Consider the following 21,334-nt stretch of genomic DNA (forward strand, 5'->3'; position numbering starts at 1 on the left):
AGGCTAAGTTACAACTTAAAACAAATTTTGCATAATATATTGAATTTCTATATGAATCACAAATAGCTCTAAAAAAGAGTAGTATTTGAGATCATTTAGTTTACCTTAAACTCACACTAAAAGTTTAAATTTCTTGGCTTGCCTTTGTAAATTTGTAAATTTGCTATTATGATGTCTTTCTTTTGAAATCTCTATTGGTTTGCAAGTATTTTCAACATTATGAGTTGAATAGTAGCTCTGTATTATTTGCAAGTAATCAAAACTAGCCAAAAAGAAAGGCGCCTGGGTGGCTCAGTCAGTTAAGCATCTGCCTTCGGCTCAGGTCATGATCTCAGGGTCCTGGGATGGAGTCCAGCGTTGGGCTCCCTGCTCAGCAGGGGGAGTCGGCCTCTCCCTCTGCCCCCCCCCACTCATGCTCACTCTCTCTCCCCCTCAAATAAACAAACAAAATCTTAAAAAAAAAAAAATAGCCAAAAAAATTACAGACCTAGGGAAAGCAAAGATTTCTATGTTATTAGATAGAAAGAAGAAAGTATTAGATATCATATTAGATAAAAATCACATGATTTTTATATAAAATATATATTTAAATAATCATATTAGATAAAATAAGAGGGGGGAACACCTGGGTGGCTCAGTCAGTTGAGCAGTTGGACGTCAAACTCTTGGTTTTGGCTCAGGTAATGACCTCAGGGTCATGAGATTGAGCCCTGCCCTGCTTCAGGCTCTGTGCTCCGGGTGAAGTCTACTTAAAGATTCTCTCTCCCTCTTCCTCTGCCCCTACCCCCTGCTCCTGAGTGCATGTGCACTCGCTCTCTCTCTCTCTGTCTCTTAAAAAAAAAAAAAGCTAAGAGGCAAAAGAATTTCAACAAAGCTAGAAGGCAGAAAGAGAAAGAAAAGGAGGTATAGCCTCTGGCTTAGACTGACTTCAGCAGAGATTGGATACAACTGATGAATAATCTTTGGATGTGATTTTTTAAAAAACCCTTTGATAAACCCAGAGCAGCCTACTGGCCTTTTATCAGGCTCAATTTCATTCTGTGGCTTTATACTACATTGCATTTAATCCCGAAGTTGGTTTTTAAACTGGTCTTGAGTACTCTTATTTTTCATCCACCCTTTTTTTCATTTAAAACAAATTAAAAAAAATTTTTTTAATTGAGAAAGGCATAGGTGTTAAAGAGAAAGTCCCCCTCATATACATGGAATATATGTGGTCATGTTCTCTCTCTGAGCTTTTCCAAAGGCAGCTGTGGAATGTTGGAATTCACAGACGTTGACATATGTTTATGTAAGTCTGTTTGACCATCAGCAGAAGATTGAATTTCCACTTCTCGCTGTAGACTGTTCCAGCAGATGTGTCTGACTCCAGACAAAGCAAGTTCCCTCTCCTTTCTTTCCTTCGGGCTTTGTCATCACTGCGTTTTTCAGAATTCCAAAAATGTGATGGACAGCAACAAAAAGGATCAAACAGCCGCACCTTTATTTTTCCAGTGTATTTCTAAGTTTCTGAGTACAGTAAGTCAGCCTTTGCCAATTGCCATGGTGAAAATTGAATCCCAGTCTCTATCAGGAAGTTGGCTATTTTCAAAATTCATTTTTTTATTAGGATTGTGATGGTCAATTCCTGGCTTAGAGGCCACAAGATTCTAGAATAGAAACTGAGCAAGCATGCCTGAAAATCGTGAGACTTTCTTAATGTGACTGAGAGGGGAATAGTTATTTGACATTAAAATTAAAAAATTATCTTTAAAAAATAAGAGATCAGTTATAGACTGAAAACATTCATTTGGCTTTTATTGGCTAATTTCATTAAGTCAGTGGAAATTGGAAGGGAAAAAATTGCTACAAATTTTAAAGGTTTACCCTTAGTTTTTCAAAAGCTTTAAGTATTTACTTTTAAGTGTATATGGGAGAAAATTGGCCTGTCCATAATAAAATAGAGAAGATGAAAAGCTAATATGCCATAAAAATTAAAGTTCCTGTCTTCGGCTAAAAGTTTCAAGAGATTTTGTTGCACTGCATAAAAACATATGTCAAATGCCAGATTGCTAATAGTTCTTGAAATTTTATTCCCATTTTGTGTGAGGCAAATTTCCCCCAGTGTTCTCCTAGCCTAAGTTGACTGATGGTTGTTTAAAAAAACACAACATTAATTCGTGTGAGGTTTTTTTTTGTTTTTTTTTTGTTTTTTTTGTTTTTTTTTTTGCTTAAAAAATGTATTGAGTAATAAGGACTTTGTAAATCAAGGGCAACAAAAGCATAACTTCTTTATTCTCTATTTGTGTTTAAATAGGAGTTTTAAAGGTTGCCTGTGTGGCTCAATTAGTTAAGCATCGGACTCTTGATTTCAGCTCAGGTCATGATCTCAGAGGGGAGTTGGCTTGAGATTCTCTCCCTCTCCCTCTCCCTCTGCCCCTCCCCCCACCCGTGCACATGCACACTCTCTCTCCCTAAAAGATAAATAAAATAAATTTTAAATAAATAAATAAATAGGAGTTTAATTGGAGATCACAAATGGAGCCTATCAATTGGTTTGCATAGTATTTAGCTTTTTTTAAAATTAGTTGGAAATATTTAAAAAGGGAAGATTTTACATAAAAATCCAGATTTCCGGATTTTTGTGAATAATTGGAAAATCTGGCAATACCGGTCTTGCATCATGGTGGCACTTGCTAAACAGAGCATCTGTCTCCACTCCTACCTGTGACCTCCCAGCTCCCAGAGGTTCATACCATACACTTGCCCTTCATGCTTTCTGCCAGCCCACGTAGACATTCGAATTTGCCATCCTTAACTTAAATATAAGATTTACAATGTGTTACGGGTCTGAAAATTAGCTTTGAAAGTTGCTGAATTTTATTCCAGAATTCTGTTTAAGACAGTTTGTTTTTTAAAAAGATCAATGCTTTCATTTTAATTGGATCCATAACTGATGGGCAGAAATATAGGTCTTTTTAAGTATGTCGCATTGAAATTCAGTGTTTTATTGCTAAGGTGTATTGCAATTCATTTTACTGATTGATGATCTTTTGAGTAAAGGCATTTATTCAGTAAAGGAACAAAGACAGATTATGACCTAGACACCCCAAACATATGGCTAATCTTCTAAATGGATCAAATGAAACAAAGCCCAGTCCTTAAACCCACTTTCATTGAGCACCCACCATGGACAAGAGACCCATCATCTACCCAAAGGTGACAAAGAAACAGTTTCCGCCTCTTTCTAGGGAAATCAAACATAGGTTAGAAATAGGACAATCTAGAGTATGAAGTGAGAAATAGCCCCCCAGAATCTCAGGGAGAGCGCTCTGAGAGTTCAAGGCAAGGAGGTTCTTCTCACGTCTAGGGGATTCAGGGAAAGCCAAGTGAACTTGGACCTGTTCTTTGTTTTCCAAGTTCTTTTTGACTTCCTCTGTGACAAAATGGGTCTGGAGCGTGATGAATGACAGTGTGGGCATGCTGGGGAGAGAGAGCAAGGGGCCCCCAGCTTGAAATGCTGTGGTGGGCGGGTGTATTCAGGCGGTGGCCCTGACTCATCATGAGATGGAATATTTGAAATTGGGCAATGCAAATAAAGCTCCAGGTGCATCGCTACAAGCCAACTTTTTCTCTTCTTCTGTTCACCCTACTCCAGAGTCATTTATGTTGGGTCATTTGTCCTTATTTGGCATAAGCACATCATTTAACTATTATTCTTACAGAATATTGCCTGCTTTGTAAATACCAGTGCAGACTTAAGAATGGCAAAGATGGATTGTAAGGTGGTCTTTCCAAATGGCACAGACTATTTTTAATGTTCATTTCTTTTCAATTACCATCAGCATGAACCCAAACTTTAAAAAAAGGTCTTGGGGGGGCGCCTGTGTGGCTCAGTCAGTTAAACGTCTGCCTTCAGCTCGGGTCACAATCCCAGGGTCCTGCAATCGAGTCCTGCATCAGGCTCCCTGCTTGGCAGGCAGTCTGCTTCTCCCTCTACACCTTCCCCCTTCCCCCCACTTGTGCTCTCTCTCCCTTGCACGCTCTCTCTATCAAATAAATAAATAAATCTTTTAAAAAACTAATAAATAAAATTTTAAAAAGGTCTTGGAGACCTTGTGGACATCCAGTAACCCCTCTCCTTTGCTGTTTGAGAAGTACTTATACAATTTAATTTTCAGTTTTGCAATACCAGCCAGGCTTACAGAAAGAAAGTGGCTTTCTCAAGCTCCCACAGTGTGAGTTAGGGGCAACAGTGGGGTTAGAACACACGTCTCATTCTTACTCTAGTACACATTCCACAGCAATTTGTTAACCATAAGAAATGTCCGACAGTGTGTGTTACAGACTTTTTTCAGAATAGTCTGGAAAACCTAAGATACTTCTGTAATACTGCATTGGGAAAGTATGTTCTAAGTGTAGACCAGCAATGAACCAATGTTGCTTGGAATGAATCGTGACTGTAAATAGGGCGAATGCCTATCCCCATTCCCCAAGACTGAGGAGTTGCCTGGGAGCAAGTTTGCCTATTATGTGCAAAACCTTGTTCTAGAAACCTATCCACACCGTCCATTGGATGTTTACAAAAGAACAATTTTGTCATTAATTTCTGTAGGTTAAACACTGTTGTTTAGCGTTTAGGTAGTTCCTTGCTGCCATCTAGTGGCTAAATCCAGAAGGGCCTTGCTAATTAGCAATTTTCAAGGTAACATTTTATTGTTTTTTGTTTTTGTTTTTTTTTATTATATTATGTTAATCACCATACAGTACATCCCCAGATTCCGATGTAAAGTTTGATGCTTCATTAGTTGCATATAACACCCAGTGCACCATGCAATACGTGCCCTCCTTACTACCCATCACCAGTCTATCCCATTCCCCCACCCCCTCCCCTCTGAAGTCTTCAGTTTGTTTCTCATAGTCCATAGTCTCTCATGTTTCATTCCCCCTTCTGATTACCCCCCTTTTCTTTATCCCTTTCTTCCCCTACCGATCCTCCTAGTTCTTATGTTCCATAGATGAGAGAAATCATATGATAATTGTCTTTCTCTGCTTGACTTATTTCACTTAGCATTATCTCCTCCAGTGCCGTCCATGTTGCAGCAAATGTTGAGAATTCGTTCTTTCTGATAGCTGAGTAATATTCCATTGTATATATGGACCACAGCTTCTTAATCCAGTCATCTGTTGAAGGGCATCTCGGCTCCTTCCATGATTTGGCTATTGTGGACAATGCAGCTATGAACATTGGGGTGCATATGGCCCTTCTCTTTACTACGTCTGTATCTTTGGGGTAAACACCCAGTAGTGCAATGGCTGGGTCATAGGGTAGTTCAATTTTTAACTTTTTAAGGGACCTCCACACTGTTTTCCAGAGTGGCTGTACCAACTTGCATTCCCACCAACAATGTAGGAGGGATCCCCTTTCTCCACATCCTCTCCAACAATTGTTGTTTCTTGCCTTGTCTATCTTTGCCATTTCAAGGTAACATTTTAATGTTGAAAGGCTTTGACACAAAAACAAACCAACTGGTCAAATTAATTTAAGTCAGGGGATTGTTAGTAACTAGTTTAACATTAAGAGCCCTTAAAATGATTAAATGCAGACATTTTAGATGGCTTGAAAATGTGTTTTTAATTTTCACATAGATTAGTTTTTCATGCAAGATACCTTTCACAGTGTTTTTGAAACTCTATTGAAGTATATTTTACGTAGAGGAGAGCATCCATATCATAATTGCGTAGGCATCAACTTGCATGACATGAGCACACCCATGATGTCATTAGTCACCTCTCCCCAAATACAAACACTGACTTTTAGCACCACTGGTTTCTTGATTCTGTACATCATATAAAATAGAACGTTAAATGCTACTGTTTGCAGCTTCTCGTATGGCAGCTTGATACTAAAGTAACTCTTGTTTTTTTTCCACCTGGACAACAAAAAAGTAATAAAGACAATCAGAGCAACAGCTTGATTAGGAAGCCCAAACCATTCTTTCATTTTGGTATTTCTCCTGATAGTCTTCTTTGGAGGGAGCAGAGGTATGCCCGCGGGGTGTGTTTGTGTGTGCGCTGGGCAGGACAGTGTGCACCCACATTCCCACGTGGGCAGGAATGACGCTCTGTTGCACACACTGCCTTGTAAACCTTGCTCCTTCTGTTCCCTTCACAATTTAGTGGAAACAGTGTTCCATTTATTAGATTCATACTCAACAGAACAGCATATCTTAAATGGCTGTGTGTCTCCTGTGAGAGGGCTGAGTCCCATGTTGTGGTCTACATGCTGGGTTATGGGATCGTGGCGGGATCTGCCCAGCTGCTCTGTGCCTGGCCAGAAGACCACGGGTCACGTGGTAAATGCCCTTCCTTCTCTTTTCCATTTCCGGCAGCGTGGGTATCATCTATGGCTTTGTGGCAAACCACCACCTGAGGACCCAGATCGAAAAGACTCGGAAACTGGCAGACAGCAATTTCAAAGACTTGAGAACCCTCCTGAACGGAACGCCAGCGGTAAAAACCACAACTCTCTATCCCATGACGCTCGGGGTTGGGGGTCTTTCTGAGTCCCTGTATATATTTGGAATCTCATTTGGACTTCTAGAAGCCCAGTGAATCAGTGTAGACAGGTGCTACCTTTTAATTTCGTAGATGAAGAAATAAAGGCCCAGTGAGTGATTTTTAAAAGAGTACAAAAGCATCATTTCAGAACCGGTGTCGTTATTTTATGACTTTATTTTCCTTTATTTTAAGGTATAACATAAAATTATAGTATTTATTATATAACTGCTTAACTATTTTATGGGTCTTGTGATTTTTTTTTTAAAAAAAGAAAAATCTTTGGGCGCCATTATCCTTTCTCTTTGGCAATATAGATAACTACGCATGGTTTGCATGAAGTTACTCTTGTCATGAGACAAGAGTTCCAAGAGCTTTCTGCTTTATAAACACCCATTTGCTAATATCTGTGTAGATGTGTAGAATTCCTTGGGAAGGGGATACACACACACGTGCCCACATACACGCACACCCAGAAGTTGTTTTTGGGAGAAGGGGAACAGTGTGGCTGGAGGGCATGTTTTTCTGTATCCCAGAAGCACGTTGATGTCTTGCCTCTAGAGAATATTGTTTTTTTTTTAAATGTCTGAGCAGAAACCAGCCCAAATAATTGATGCTGAGCTCATGGGTACCAGTATGTGAAAGAGGATGCTTTCCTGTTGAATTCCCTAGCCACGGCCGCCAGAATCCATGGACCTTTTCACACAGAGATGTGCTCTTCTAAGTTTATTATATTCTAAACAATACTAACATATTAAATGTTGTGCCAGTTTTTAAAAGTGGGGTTGGGGGGCGCCTGGGTGGCATAGTCGTTAAGCGTCTGCCTCAGGCTCAGGGCATGATCCTGGCATTCTGGGATCGAGCCCCATATCAGGCTCCTCCGCTAGGAGCCTGCTTCTTCCTCTCCCACTCCCCCTGCTTGTGTTCTCTCTCTCACTGGCTGTCTCTGTCAAATAAATAAATAAAATTTTTAAAAAATAAAAGTGGGGTTGGAACCAAAAGAGCAAAAAATGCAAGCATTTTTTTAATATTGAGATTAGAGAAGCTAATTTTATTCATAGCTTTGTAACAGGGAAATGTTTCCTTTTCCCCATCTGTGAATAAAAATTCATATTGTTTTCACCCACCATTCTAAAGACTTCAAAGTAAAACCCTTTTCCCAAAAAGGTGGCAACATTAACCATATAGCAGTCATGGCCTTTGAACTTTGGGATTGCTTTCAGAATCTTGGAAGGATCCTAAATGGTCATGACTTTTGGGGAAACTTATCTAGTTCAAAATATATAAGACATCTAACAAACACATAAAAAATGGGCAGAATGTGAATAGTCCGTTTAATGAGGAAATACAACGGGCCCCAAACATAGCAAGATATTTAACCTTTAGTAGTTGGAAAAATGAAAATTTAAATACACATGTACATTTTCACTGAGGGGATTGGCAATGGTTATTTAACAAATTGTAACACCCAGTGTCGCGGAGGGGGTGGGAAGCAGGTCCGTTAGGGCACAGAAGACCGGAGAGTAAGCGCCACTTTGGAGGCCAGCTCCATAGTAGCCACTGAATAAAATGGTGGGTCCTAGTGTGGTAGATTGATTACAAATGGCCTTGAATTCTTTCTGGTCCCTCGCCTGAAGAGGTGGATCTGTTTCCAACCCCTTGAATCTGGTCCGTGCCTATGACTTGCTTTGACAAAAAGAATGCAATGGGTGTGACCTTGAGCTAGCTCTGACCTCAGGTTTCCTGAGACCTCACAGTGTCCTCTCCTCTTGCTGCCAAGGCCATTGTGTGAGAACACCCAGGCTGGCCACTTAGAAGATGAGAGGCCACGTCAGGGGAGGGGCCCGTTTGTCCCCAGCCCCTCCGGCCCCACCCGGACTCTCCACAGAGCCAAGGCACAGAATCAGGAGAAACTAGAAATCCTGTTTCCTAAACCGATAAGTTTTGGAGTGTTGTTAAGAAGTCTGGATATCCATATATAGAGATACAAATATCTCTAAGAATTAGAGGCTTTGGATTTTAGGAAAGTTTCGTGTTATTTTATTTTATCTTATCTTATCTTTTTTATTTTATTTTTTAGCAAATCAACTATGTACTGAGCCAGTACGCAGCCACGAAGAAAAAGGCATTCTCAGATCTGGATAGTGAGTCAAACTTGAAGTTGCCTCAACTTTGTTTGCTTGTTGGTTTGTTGGTTGGTTGGCTGGTTGGTTTTGGCTAGAAGATGCTCTGGCCATCTCCCGTGAAACATGGGCTAAGCTATCAAGTATGCCATTTCTACAAGTTCTGCATCAAAGTCAGGGCAAAGCAGAACCATTCCCTAGAGTTACGCACAGTTAGCCGTTTGTTATGCGATGAGTAAAATGCAGCCTTTACGGTAAGAATGCCTTGGCTTTCCTGTGGTCACAAGTGCTTGTTCTGCACTCCCCATGTGACGGACGAAATGGGTCTCTGTCAGGTCCACTGTCACAGACGGAGATGGGCTCCCCAGAGAAACCAGTGGGCTGCAGAAATAGGGGGAGTGGGCAATGCTGGTCCCTGCAGGCTCCCAAGGAGGTCCCACACAGCCTCGCTCAGTGGTTCTCCGCCGGGGGCTGTTTTGCCTTCCAAGCAACATCTGGCAGCATCTGGAGACATTTTGGTTGTCCCAGTAGGTGACGGGGGTTGGGGAGGGCAGTGCTGCCAGCATCTGTGGGTAGAGGCCACGGAGGTTCCAAACACCCTATAACACACAGGACAGCCCCCACCAAGAAGAATTATCCAGCTCCAAATGTCCATAGTGCCATTGTTGGGAAACCCTGGCCTATCTGAAGAGATCAGGGGCACAGGCAGGTACGGCTCAACTTCGTAAACACTGTATTCCTAGGACAGGTTTCCCACTCTACGAAAGCTGAGCGTTCCTGTCAATACTTTTTTTTTTTTGATTTTTTTTTATTATGTTAATCACCATACAGTACATCCCCGGATTCCAATGTAAAGTTTGATGCTTCATTAGTTGCGTATAACACCCAGCACCATGCAATACGTGCCCTCCTGACTACCCATCACCAGTCTATCCCATTCCCCCACCCCCTCCCCTCTGAAGTCTTCAGTTTGTTTCTCATAGTCCATAGTCTCTCATGTTTCATTCCCCCTTCTGATTACCCCCCTTTTCTTTATCCCTTTCTTCCCCTACCGATCATCCTAGTTCTTATGTTCCATAGATGAGAGAAATCATATGATAATTGTCTTTCTCTGCTTGACTTATTTCACTTAGCATTATCTCCTCCAGTGCCGTCCATGTTGCAGCAAATGTTGAGAATTCGTTCTTTCTGATAGCTGAGTAATATTCCATTGTATATATGGACCACAGCTTCTTAATCCAGTCATCTGTTGAAGGGCATCTCGGCTCCTTCCATGATTTGGCTATTGTGGACAATGCAGCTATGAACATTGGGGTGCATATGGCCCTTCTCTTTACTACGTCTGTATCTTTGGGGTAAACACCCAGTAGTGCAATGGCTGGGTCATAGGGTAGTTCAATTTTTAACTTTTTAAGGGACCTCCACACTGTTTTCCAGAGTGGCTGTACCAACTTGCATTCCCACCAACAATGTAGGAGGGATCCCCTTTCTCCACATCCTCTCCAACAATTGTTGTTTCTTGCCTTGTCTATCTTTGCCATTCTAACTGGCGTAAGGTGGTATCTCAGTGTGGTTTTGATTTGAATTTCCCTGATGGCTAATGATTTTGAACATTTTTTCATGTGTCTGTTAGCCATTTGTATGTCTTCATTGGAAAAGTGTCTGTTCATATCTTCTGCCCATTTTATGATTTGTTTATTTGTTTCTCGTGTATTGAGTTTGAGAAGTTCTTTGTAGATCTTGGATACCAGTCCTTTATCTGTGGTGTCCTTTGCAAATATATTCTCCCATTCCGTGGGCTGTCTCTTAGTTTTTTTGACTGTTTCCTTGGCTGTGCAGAAGCTCTTTATCCTGATAAAGTCCCATAAGTTCATTTTATCTTTTATTTCTCTTGCCTTTGGAGATGTGTCGTGAAAAAGGTTGCTCTGGCCGATGTCATAGAAGTTGTTGCCTATGTTCTCCTCTAGAATTTTGATGGATTCCTGTCTCACATTGAGGTCTTTCATCCATTTGGAGTTTATTTTTGTGTATGGTGTGAGAGAGTGGTCAAGTTTCATTCTTTTGCATGTAGCTGTCCAATTTTCCCAGCACCATTTATTGAAGAGACTGTCTTTTTTCCACCGGATGTTTTTTCCTGCTTTATCAAAGATTAGTTGCCCAAAGAGCCGAGGGTCCATTTCTGGGTTCTCTATTCTGTTCCATTGGTCGATGTGTCTGTTTTTGTGCCAGTACCATGCTGTCTTTGTGATCACAGCTTTGTAGTACAGCTCGAAATCCGGCATTGTGATGCCCCCAGCTTTGTTTTTCCTTTTCAACAGTTCCTTGGAGATTCGGGGCCTTTTCTGGTTCCATACAAATTTAAGGACTATTTGTTCCAGTTCTTTGAAAAATGTCCTCGGTATTTTGATCGGGATAGCATTGAAAGTGTAGATTGCTCTGGGTAGTATGGACATTTTAACTATGTTAATTCTTCCAATCCATGAGCATGGAATATTTTTCCATCTTTTTATGTCTTCCTCAATATCTTTCAAAAGTGATCTATAGTTTCTAGCATATAGGTCCTTTACGTCTCTGGTTAAGTTAATTCCAAGGTAACGCATGGTTTTTGGTGTTATTGTAAATGGGATGGATTCCCTAATTTCTCTTTCTTCAGTCTCGTTATTCGTGTATAGAAATGCAACTGATTTCTGGGCATTGATTTTGTATCCTGCCACCTTACTGAATTGTTCTATAACTTCTAATAGTTTGGGAGTGGATTCCTTTGGGTTTTCCATATAGAGTATCATGTCATCTGCAAAGAGAGACAGTTTGACTTCTTCTTTGCCGATTTGGATACCTTTGATCCCTTTTTGTCTTCTGATTGCTGTTGCAAGGACTTCTAGTACTATGTTGAATAATAGTGGCGAGAGTGGGCATCCTTGTCGTGTTCCTGATCTTAAGGGAAAGGCTTCCAGCTTTTCCCCATTGAGAATAATGCTTGCAGTAGGCTTTTCATAGATGGCTTTTATGAGATTGAGAAATGTACCCTCTATTCCTACACTCTGAAGGGTTTTAATCAGGAAAGGATGCTGTATTTTGTCAAATGCTTTTTCTGCATCAATTGAGAGGATCATATGGTTCTTGAGTCTTTTCTTGTTGATATGATGTATCACATTGATTGATTTGCGAGTGTTGAACCATGCTTGCATCCCAGGTATGAATCCCACTTGGTCATGATGGATAATCCTTTTAATGTACTGTTGGATTCTATTAGCAAGGATCTTGTTGAGGATTTTGGCATCCATATTCATTAGAGAAATCGGTCTGTAATTCTCCTTTTTGAGGGGGTCTTTGCCTGGTTTGGGGATCAAGGTAATATTAGCCTCATAGAATGAGTTTGGTAGCTTTCCTTCTGTTTCTATTTTTTGAAATAGCTTTAGGAGAATAGGTATTATTTCTTCTTTGAATGTTTGGTAGAATTCCCCAGGAAAACCGTCTGGGCCTGGAGTTTTATTATTTGGAAGGTTGTTTATCACTGACTCAATTTCTTCATAGTTAATTGGCCTATTTAAGAAATCTATTTCTTCCTGTTTCAGTCTTGGTAGTTTATAGGTTTCCAGGAAGGCCTCCATCTCTTCCAGATTGTTTAGTTTTTTGGCATATAGCTGTTGATAAAAGTTTCTAATAATCCTTGCAATTTCAATGGTGCTGGTCGTGACCTCTCCCTTTTCAGTCATAATTTTAATAATCTCAGTCCTTTCTCTTTGTTTTTGGACAAGTTTTGCCAGTGGTCTATCAATTTTATGGATTCTCTCAAAGAACCAGCTTCTAGTCCTGTTGATCTGCTCTACTGTGGTTCTGGTCTCTAATTCATTGATTTCTGCTCTAATCTTGGTCAACTCCTTCCTTGTCAGTGGGTTAGGCCTGTCCCTCTGTTGCTGTTCCAGTTTCTTGAGGTGAGAATATAGAAACTGCATTTTAGATTTTTCTATTCTTTTGAGTGAGGCTTGGATGGCTATGTATTTCCCCCTTAGGACTGCCTTTGCAGTATCCCATAGGTTTTGGACCGTTGTGTATTCATTCTCGTTGGTCTCCATAAATTGTTTAATTTGTTTTTTGATTTCCTGGTTTATCGAGTCATTCTTGAGCAGGATGGTTCTTAGCCTCCAAGTGTTTGAGTTTCTTCCAGGTTTTTCCTTGTGGTTGAGTTCCAATTTCAGAGCGTTGTGGTCTGAGAATATGCAGGGGATAATTTCAATCTTTTGGTATTGGCTGAGACCTGTTTTGTGTCCCAGAGCATGATCTATTCTTGAGAATGTTCCATGGGCATTTGAATAGAATGAGTATTCTTTGGTTCTGGGGTGTAGTGTTCTATATATATCTATGAGGTCCAACTCGTCGAGTATGGCATTCAAAGCCTTTGATTCTTTGCTTAGTTTTTGCCAGGGTGTTCTGTCTATTTCTGATAGTGGGGTGTTGAGGTCCCCTACTATTACTGTGTTCTTATCTATATGTCTCTTTATTTTGGTTAAGAGTTGGCTTGTGTATCTTGCTGCTCCCCTGTTGGGGGCATATATATTAATAATTGTCATATCCACTTGTTGAATACTTCCTTTAAGAATAATATAGTGCCCTTCTGTATCTCTCTCTATGGCCTCTAGTTTAAAATCCAGTCTATCTGATATGAGAATTGCTACTCCAGCTTTCTTTTGAGGTCCATTTGCGTGGAAGATGGTACTCCATCCCCTTACTCTAAGTCTGAATGCATCTTTGGGTTCAAAATGAGTCTCTTGTAGACAGCAAATGGATGGGTCATGTCTTTTTATCCAATCTGCAACCCTGTGGCGTTTTATGGGAGAGTTTAAGCCATTTAGATTGATAGAGATTATTGACAGATATGATTTTAATGATGCCATTTCTCTTTAAAGTCTTTGTATCGGTTGTGACTTGCTGCTCTGTATCACTCTTGGGGCCTTTTTACCTTTATAGAGCCCCCCTTAATATCTCCTGTAGGGCTGGTTTCGTGGTTACGAAATTGGTTAATGATTGGCGATTTTGGAACGTCTTTATTTCTCCATCAATTCTGAATGACAGCTTTGCTGGATAAAGGATCCTTGGCTGCATGTTTTTCTCTGAAAGAGCTTTAAAAATGCCCCCCCAAGCCTTTCTCTCATTCCAGGTCTCTGTAGACAGGTCTGACGTAATCCTGATACCTTTGCCTTGGTACGTGAGAAATTTCTTTGCCCTGGCCGCTTTCAATACTGTATCCTTGGATCTAATATTTGCGAATTGCACTATGACATGCCGTGGCGTAGGTTTGTCCTGGTTGAGCTTGGATGGGGTCCTCTCTGCCTCTTGGACACGAATGCTTGTTTCCCTTGCTAGATTAGGGAAGTTTTCAGCTACAATTTGTTCAAATATCTCTTCTAGACCTCTGTTTTTCTCCACCCCTTCAGGGATGCCGATGATTCTGACATTGGATCGTTTCATAGAGTCAGTAATCTCCCGTAATCTACATTCGTGGGCGTGGATTTTTTTAAGACCAGCTTCTATTTTCGTTTTTTCTTCTACTAACCCATCCTCCAATTCGCTAACGCGTTCCTCTGCCTCGGTGACCCTGGCCGTCAGAGCCTCTAGTTTTGACTGTATTTGGCCCACTGAGTTTTTAATTTCTGTCAGATTCGCTCTCATTTCTGCCCTTAGGGATTCTATATTCTCAGCAACGCTTTCTCTGATGCTTTTTTCAAGTTTACTCATCATCTTGACCATTGTTGCTCTGAATTCCATTTCTGATAATTGGGATACATCCATATGTATTAATTCTGTGGCCGAGGCCAATTCTGTGGCAGAGGCCACAGACTCATTATCTTTTCTTTGCTGGGGGGGACTTCTCCTTCTCGTCATTCTGATGAAGAGAGATTGCAGGGTTGTCCAGAGCCCAAGTGTTGACTGGGACCCAGGCCGTGCGCCCTTGTTTTATAGAGATCTTAGGGATGTGGGCTTCTTCCTTAAAGAGTTTATTTATTTATTTGAGAGAGAGAGAGACAGTCAGCAAGAAAGGGAACCCAAGCAGAGGAGTGGGAGAGGAAGAAGCAGGTTCCCGGTGGAGAAGCCCGATGAAGGACTCCTTACGGAGCGTTGTGATCACACCCTAATCCGAAGACAGGTGCTTGGTGACTGCGCCACTCAGGCGCTCCGGGTTGTGGGCTTCTTGATTTTTCAGCCTGCCTTCTGGGGGAGGGGCCTGCCTGCCGGTACTCAGAAAACCCTGTTTGGGTAGAGTCTCTGTGTCCCTTGCGAGGGGGGATGGGGATGGGCACCCTGTGAGCCGGTATTTCCGGGCTTTTGTTCTCTGGCGGCTTTCCCTGGCGGTTTGCTATGCCTCTTCTGAGAGAGCAGCAGCGGCTGAAATTCAGCCTCTGTCTCAGAACAGAGGGATCGCGGATCGTTCTCCACTGATGTTCTGGCCACTTTAACTCTGTTTCTGTTGGTGCTGCTCAACCCTGCAGCATCCCGGGCTGTGCGCCCCACACCCGGCGTCCCAGCCCTCACTTCCAGGGCCGGCACGTCTCTGTCCTTTGTGTTTCCAACCCCGCCAGCCGCCAGCCGCCCCGCGCGGGCTCCCGGAGCTCCCCGTCTCAGTCTGGTGTCTCACGGGTGCTGACCGCGAGTCCGCCTGCTCCCCCGTGCAGGTGGCCCTCCAGCCGCCAGCCGCCCCGCGGACGCTCCCGGAGCTCCCGGTCTCAGCCTCGATCCAGTGAGCACACCGGAGCTCCGGAGCTCCGTGAGATGCTTGGTGGCGCACGCTCCCGGCTCACGGACCCGGTCTGCTGTTTCCAGAGTGCGGGTCCGCGGTCCGCCCGGTCCCCGGTGCAGGTGGCCCGCCAGCCGCCCTGCGCGCGCGCTCCTGGAGCTTGCGTTCTAAGTCTGTTGTCTCGCGGGTGCCGTCCGCGNGAGTCCGCCTGTTCCCCCGTGCAGGTGGCCCGCCAACCGCCAGCCGTCCCGCGTGCGCTCCCGGAGCTCCCTTCTCAGTCTGCTGTCTCAAGCGTGCGGGTCCGCGGTCTGTCCGCTCCCCCGTGCAGGTGGCTACCGCTTCCCGGCGCCCTGACACGGCGGCTCCCTCCCCCTTCTGTTTAGCTTCCGATATCTGTGCGCGGTTTCACAGCTCCCCTCTTCGTACCTCGATCCTCAGCGCTGGAGATGTTCATTTGTAGAGATCCAGATGTATCTTCCTGCGTCTCAGGCTGATTCTGTGGATATTCCTGCTTGTCTTGTACCTATCCAGCTCAACTCAGGGGACCGGCTGAAAAAGGGGTCCCCTACTCCTCCGCCATCTTAACCTCCCCTCTCCTGTCAATACTTTTGTACCCAAAATGGCATAAAGCAAAGAAATGATTACTGTTAATATATATGGAGACACTTTTGAGCATTCCCAGACCCCAAAAGTCACGTCTCTTAGGCTTTCCTGATACCACAGGCCACATCTGAGGAGCGGATGCACACAGCAGCTGGAGAAGCCCAGATGCTCGCGGACACGGCCCCGAGCTCTGGCGCGGCACCCAGAGAGGCTGGGTGTGATTCCCGGGGAAGGCGCTGGGGGGGCGCACTCTCCCTGTCTCTGTATGGGCTCATCTCCACTGCAAAACCAGCAGGGGACACCTGTAGGATTAAATACCCAGTCTGTGCTGATTGCTTTTTCACTGGGGACTCCTGGTGTGAGAACTTTGAACAGCGTGAAGAAATCTCCCCCAAGAAGGAACACGTACATGGGGTCGAGGATGAAAAGGTGGACTTCAGGGCAGGAGAGACCTCAGATGACTTTCCAAGGCAGGAGATCTTACAGCGGGAGGAAAATATGAGTAAGAGGAGAGGAAATTCATGGAACCTACCCTCATAGCCCCTTCTGCTTCTTTGCATTTAGATATTAAGTCATTGCTGGGAGGCGGAATTCACGAACAGCTAAGACCTAAAGTGATGCCCGTGCTTGATAACATCAAGGCCATGGCCGAAGGTAAGCACCGCACCGAAAATGGGTAAGAGAGGGTTCCCACTGGAAGTTTCCAGCTTCCCAGGATCATGCAACCCTTTCTTGTTTTCCCCAGATGTGGGCATGCCAGCAGGCCAGGCAAAGACACACAGCATCGCAATGGTCTGGTCTGGTTTGGTTTTTCTTTTTAAAAAAAAAAAACAAAACAAAAAACCTTGAGCCAAAGTGGTTGTACTAATTGTCTACGAATCCTTTGAAATAATAACAGCAGCATTTGCTAGGAGCCCGCCACCTGTTTTTGTAAAGACGGTTACTGGAAGGCAGCCGTGCTCCTCTGCTTAGGGGACATCTGCGGCTGCTCCCGTGCCATGACTGACAGCAGGGTTGAACAGGTGCACAGGGACCCTGTGGCCCTCAAAGCCTAAATGTTTAGCATCTGTCCCTTTCCGGAAAAAGCTTGTCGACTCTTGCTATAGAAGATGAGTAGCCTCGAGAATTTTGGGTCTCTGGGGGTCTATTGGTTACTCTTTCCTTTTCCCTGGAAAGAACAACTTTTGGGAAGGAGGGCTCTGTAGAGATATCTTAAGACACCGCAGTCAGTGATCTCAGTGAGCAGACGTACTGATTCTAAGAAACTGCATATTCAATCACAATGAGAAAAAAAGATTCCCAGACCCTTCCAAATGTTGAGATGTCTGTGCTAAGTGTTCGATAGAGAGGACAATTTCATCTGCGTCTCACATTTGTCATCCCGCCACCGTGAATTGTACTTTCATGAGCCAGGATTCCTGAGAACACAGGCCACAGAGCAAGGACTTGTGTTGAAGTCGGAAAGTTACACCCGTTCCTTTTGGCATTCTTCCCTGCCACCCGCCTTCCCCTTAGAGTTCAAAGACATGGAACCAGGAAACGGGAAGACATGCAGAACAGGCCAGGAGTTTGTAAGATTAATTTTCATCAACTGATTAGTCTTTCCTTGCTCTTCTCCTTGACCCTGCAATGGGTCGCCCTGCAACTGAGGGTGTGTCCTCTGCTGTGGACCCACTTAGATGCCTCCCTGACACCTGCTCCCCTCATCACCACCCACGTCCTTCCAATGCAAGGAAACTGAGGCCCAGAGAAGGGATGTGACTGTAAACACCCATGCCTCCAACCTGCCTTCCTTCCTTCCTTCCTTCCTTCCTTCCTTCCTTCCTTCCTTCCATACCTGGCCCCTGCCTATCCTTCCAGTCAGTTCCCATCTCAACCCTCCAGCCCCAAACCTTCCCTTCCAAGCCATGAATCTCAGCATTTATTCTACCATAGGTCTCTGCAGGCATAATTCTCTCTCAGACCCCTGTGCTGCATGTGCTTCCTCGGCCGGTTGATTTGTTCATGTCTTAATTCCCCTAGCTCGTCTGGAGACGCCCAACACAGTGTCTGGCCCAGAGGAAATTGTCATTTCTTGAACGAATAAAGGCCTGCAGACCTTACCTTCATTTTCTAAGCGTAGAATACTGTAACTTTGCTGGTGATGGAGTAGAAAATGTATTATATTCTTTCATAGCCCTGCTTCAGTTGCTAGGCAACTCCTTTTGACTTTATAAGCTTCTTGATCTTTTACTTTCAATGTCTGTAGTCATTTGATTTTTTTTTTTTTTTAGTTGCCCTTGATGCACTATGTGGCTAAATCTACCTAGTCAAGTCAGATTATAGTCGTTTTCATTTGCTTTGGGAATTTTGCAGACGATTCTTGGGGGTCTTTTGGAGGTGCCATTGATGTGATACCAAAGCCAAAGACCCTTTAAGTGGCTTAATCAACAGGAAATATATCACACATGACAAGACATTGGACATATGGTGGTTCCAAAGTTAGCTGCTTTGGGTGTTCAACAACACTGTCGACGAGCTCTTCACCCCCTGCCCCGTCCTGGTGGTGAGCAGGACATATTCGTTAACCAACCACCGGGAATAGACAATGAAAGGAGGTGGGGGACTGGTGGCTCCTCGTCCCCTCACTGGAAGAATCGTCATCCTGTAAGATGCTGAACCTTCACTTCCCACATCTTTGGCATCACTCTTGCTAATAATCCTCCACGTCCCCTCCTCAGAGCTTCATGTGTTTGCACTTCACCAATGGGTTGATGATGACTTGGGCTGGCTCTGTGACCTTTACCATCAAACGTCTCCAGTTATCTGTCTTCTCTTAGAAACATCTCTTGAGCAATTATGTGTCATTTCCCCGACACATATAGAAAATCTGTCTCTATCTGGCTTTCAGCTAGGTGAATTATTTGCTCATGTGACTGACACTGGCTTCAGGTAAGGCTTGATCTAGTGGTGAGATTCTTTCCACCCAACTCTTCTTCACAATGTCTGTATTATTCTAATGCCAACTCCCCTTGTATTGCAAGAGGGCTAACACTAGCCACATTGGTCCTCCTCCTCAACCAGATTTCCCTCCAGCTGGGCCATCTGGGGTTCCACAGCCATCTTTGGACCAGAGCTACACAGGGGAAATGGGTTGGCTGGGGGTATCCAGGGCCCACTCCTTAAGCGGGAGGTAGAACCCGTGTTATCCAAACAGAGGTCTGCTGCAGTGCAGGAAACAGGTGACATGGCTTCTGAGATGTCAACCGACCAAGTCCACAGCAAGCGTTTGTAGAAATTATTAGCCATAAAGTAATACTTGGAAAGCTTTTGAGTGTTGAGGGCCGGCCACATACGGGGTGCTTTTCTTAAATCCTGTTAGTCCTCACAAGAGTCCCGAGTGATCAGTAAAGTCACCTCTCTTTTACCAACTCAAGACAGTAAGGCTCAGAGATCATGTAACTTGTGCAAAGCCAGGGATCTGGGGACTGGTGGCGCTGGGATTCAGATGCAGGTCGGACTGCGGCACCTGTGTTGCTGGGTCCACACTAGAGGGTAGTTGGGCCCCAACACCGTTGGAGAGTGTTAAGATAAAGGGTGTTTTTGTGGCATCCTTCGCAAGACAGCACGGAGTAACTTTGGAGCAGGAGTTAGGAATCTCGAGTTCAAGTGCTGCTGTGGCCACAGGATGACGCCAGATACCCGGCATTTGGCAAATCGGTCTTCCGAGTTCTCCAGCTCCAAAATCGGTAATGGTAGAGCCTATGCAAAAACAGACGAACGATGCAGTGTGGTTGCCGTGTGCCTTTACTTTGGGCCCATGATTTGCCCAATTCTTCATGTTTGAATGATAATTTTCTTTGGATTAAAGGCTTTTAAAACAGATTTTATTTTTCTCCTCAGTGTTTCCTGTGTTGGTATTAAAGTTTTATTATGTTTTTTAAAAACAGGCTGAATCCGTGAAAGTTTAGCCTCTGGTGTTGCCACACCTTCTTATACTATGCTTAATAAACTGCTCTGAGAGGGGTTTTTTTTGGCCCTTGAAGGGGAGCACCATTCCTGGAGGTAGCAATGCCAGGTCAATGTGTGGAGTGGGTGGAGGAAACTCTCATTCCATCCCCCTGCTCCCCAAATCCATTTAATATGTTGTCCTTAGATAGAGGACGTATCAGCTATTAAATTGTTAAGAACAGATAACTGCACTGGATCTTAGCCAAAAGGCTGAGAATCAATGCTTTGACAAATTTTTTTTGCTAAAAATTCCTTACAGCTTTCCGTGTTTAGTGGCTTTGGAGAGAGCAGCGACGTGCGGATTCATGTAAATCTTGTTTGAGGTCCAGATTAGGACCTACAAAGGAGATGTGCTATGAGCTGGTAAAATGTTAATTAACTAAAATTGAGAATCTGAAATATCTTTCCGCTGACTTCAGATACATAATATATGTGATCTTGCTAGGTCTGGACTGACTCCCAGAGTTGTAAACCAGTAGATATTTTATTGACATGAAATACTTTGAAGCCTTTGGAAAAAAGAATATATTTATTACCTCTGAGTCTTTCTTGGGACACGACTGAATGGTACCCATAACCCAGAATGTCTATAGACTGTGTTTAAATGGACACACATATTATGGGCCATCAATTTATTTTATCACCCCTCGTTGGTGTTGTTTGTCTCTTGCTTTAAAATACCTTCTCTTAAAATGGAAAGGACTATGAGCGGTAAACCACATTAAAATGTGAGGTGTGTGTTGTGTGATGGAAGGCGTACTTCAGCACATGCATCCTGTCATGTGCTTTTAGCTGCAACCCTGGTCTTTGATTCTTGTTTTTGCTGTGGTAGATGTTCATTGAGCCTTTAATATGAGCCTTTGCTGATAGTCCTGCGAGGTAGGTGCAAGAGATGAGACGCTGACTTCCAGAGTGACTCTTTGACGAAGTCTTACTTATTATTATATCTCTAACAATGTTAAGACATGACTGGACCAAAATTCAAGAGAAAAGATTGAAGCAGATGTTAAGATTTTATATCTAGGTAAGGTGACAGGATCTGGGGCCAGTGGCCATTCGGTCCAATGCTGGAAGCTACCCCAGGTCTCAGGGTAAATCATCAGAGCTGGGCTGCAGTGCCATCTTGGGTGACATGGGCCATGCCATCTCCTAAGAGCAGACCTGCTAAGACACAGCCGAGAATCATAAACTCTCCTAAGAACCAAGAGATGACCCAACCAGCTCCCCACTTTACAGATGAGGAAGCCGGGATCCCCAGGCGTAAAAGAGTTTGCCAAAGATGAATTGGGAAAAGACCCGAGGCGATATCCCACAACACGAGGCATTAAAGTGCGTATGTGTGTGCGTG

General features: G+C 43.5%; 1 protein-coding gene and 1 non-coding gene across 8 annotated transcripts in view; one reads left to right on the forward strand and one right to left on the reverse strand.

Moving 5' to 3' along the window:
• PROM1 (prominin 1) overlaps nt 1-21,334 on the forward strand; it is a 112,222-nt gene that overhangs the window by 55,239 nt on the left and 35,649 nt on the right. For all 7 annotated transcript variants that reach the window (XM_034672069.1, XM_034672071.1, XM_034672072.1 and 4 more), the window contains 3 exons: nt 6,372-6,492; nt 8,618-8,681; nt 16,561-16,650. In XM_034672069.1, coding sequence (XP_034527960.1) covers nt 6,372-6,492; nt 8,618-8,681; nt 16,561-16,650 — 275 coding nt within the window. The remainder of the gene's footprint in view (nt 1-6,371; nt 6,493-8,617; nt 8,682-16,560; nt 16,651-21,334) is intronic.
• Nucleotides 20,019-20,208, reverse strand: LOC117804520. The gene has a single exon (XR_004629003.1). It is a non-coding gene; the product is annotated as a U2 spliceosomal RNA (small nuclear RNA).

Source organism: Ailuropoda melanoleuca, chromosome 11 (genome assembly GCF_002007445.2).
Source record: "Ailuropoda melanoleuca isolate Jingjing chromosome 11, ASM200744v2, whole genome shotgun sequence".
Lineage (NCBI taxonomy): Eukaryota > Metazoa > Chordata > Mammalia > Carnivora > Ursidae > Ailuropoda > Ailuropoda melanoleuca.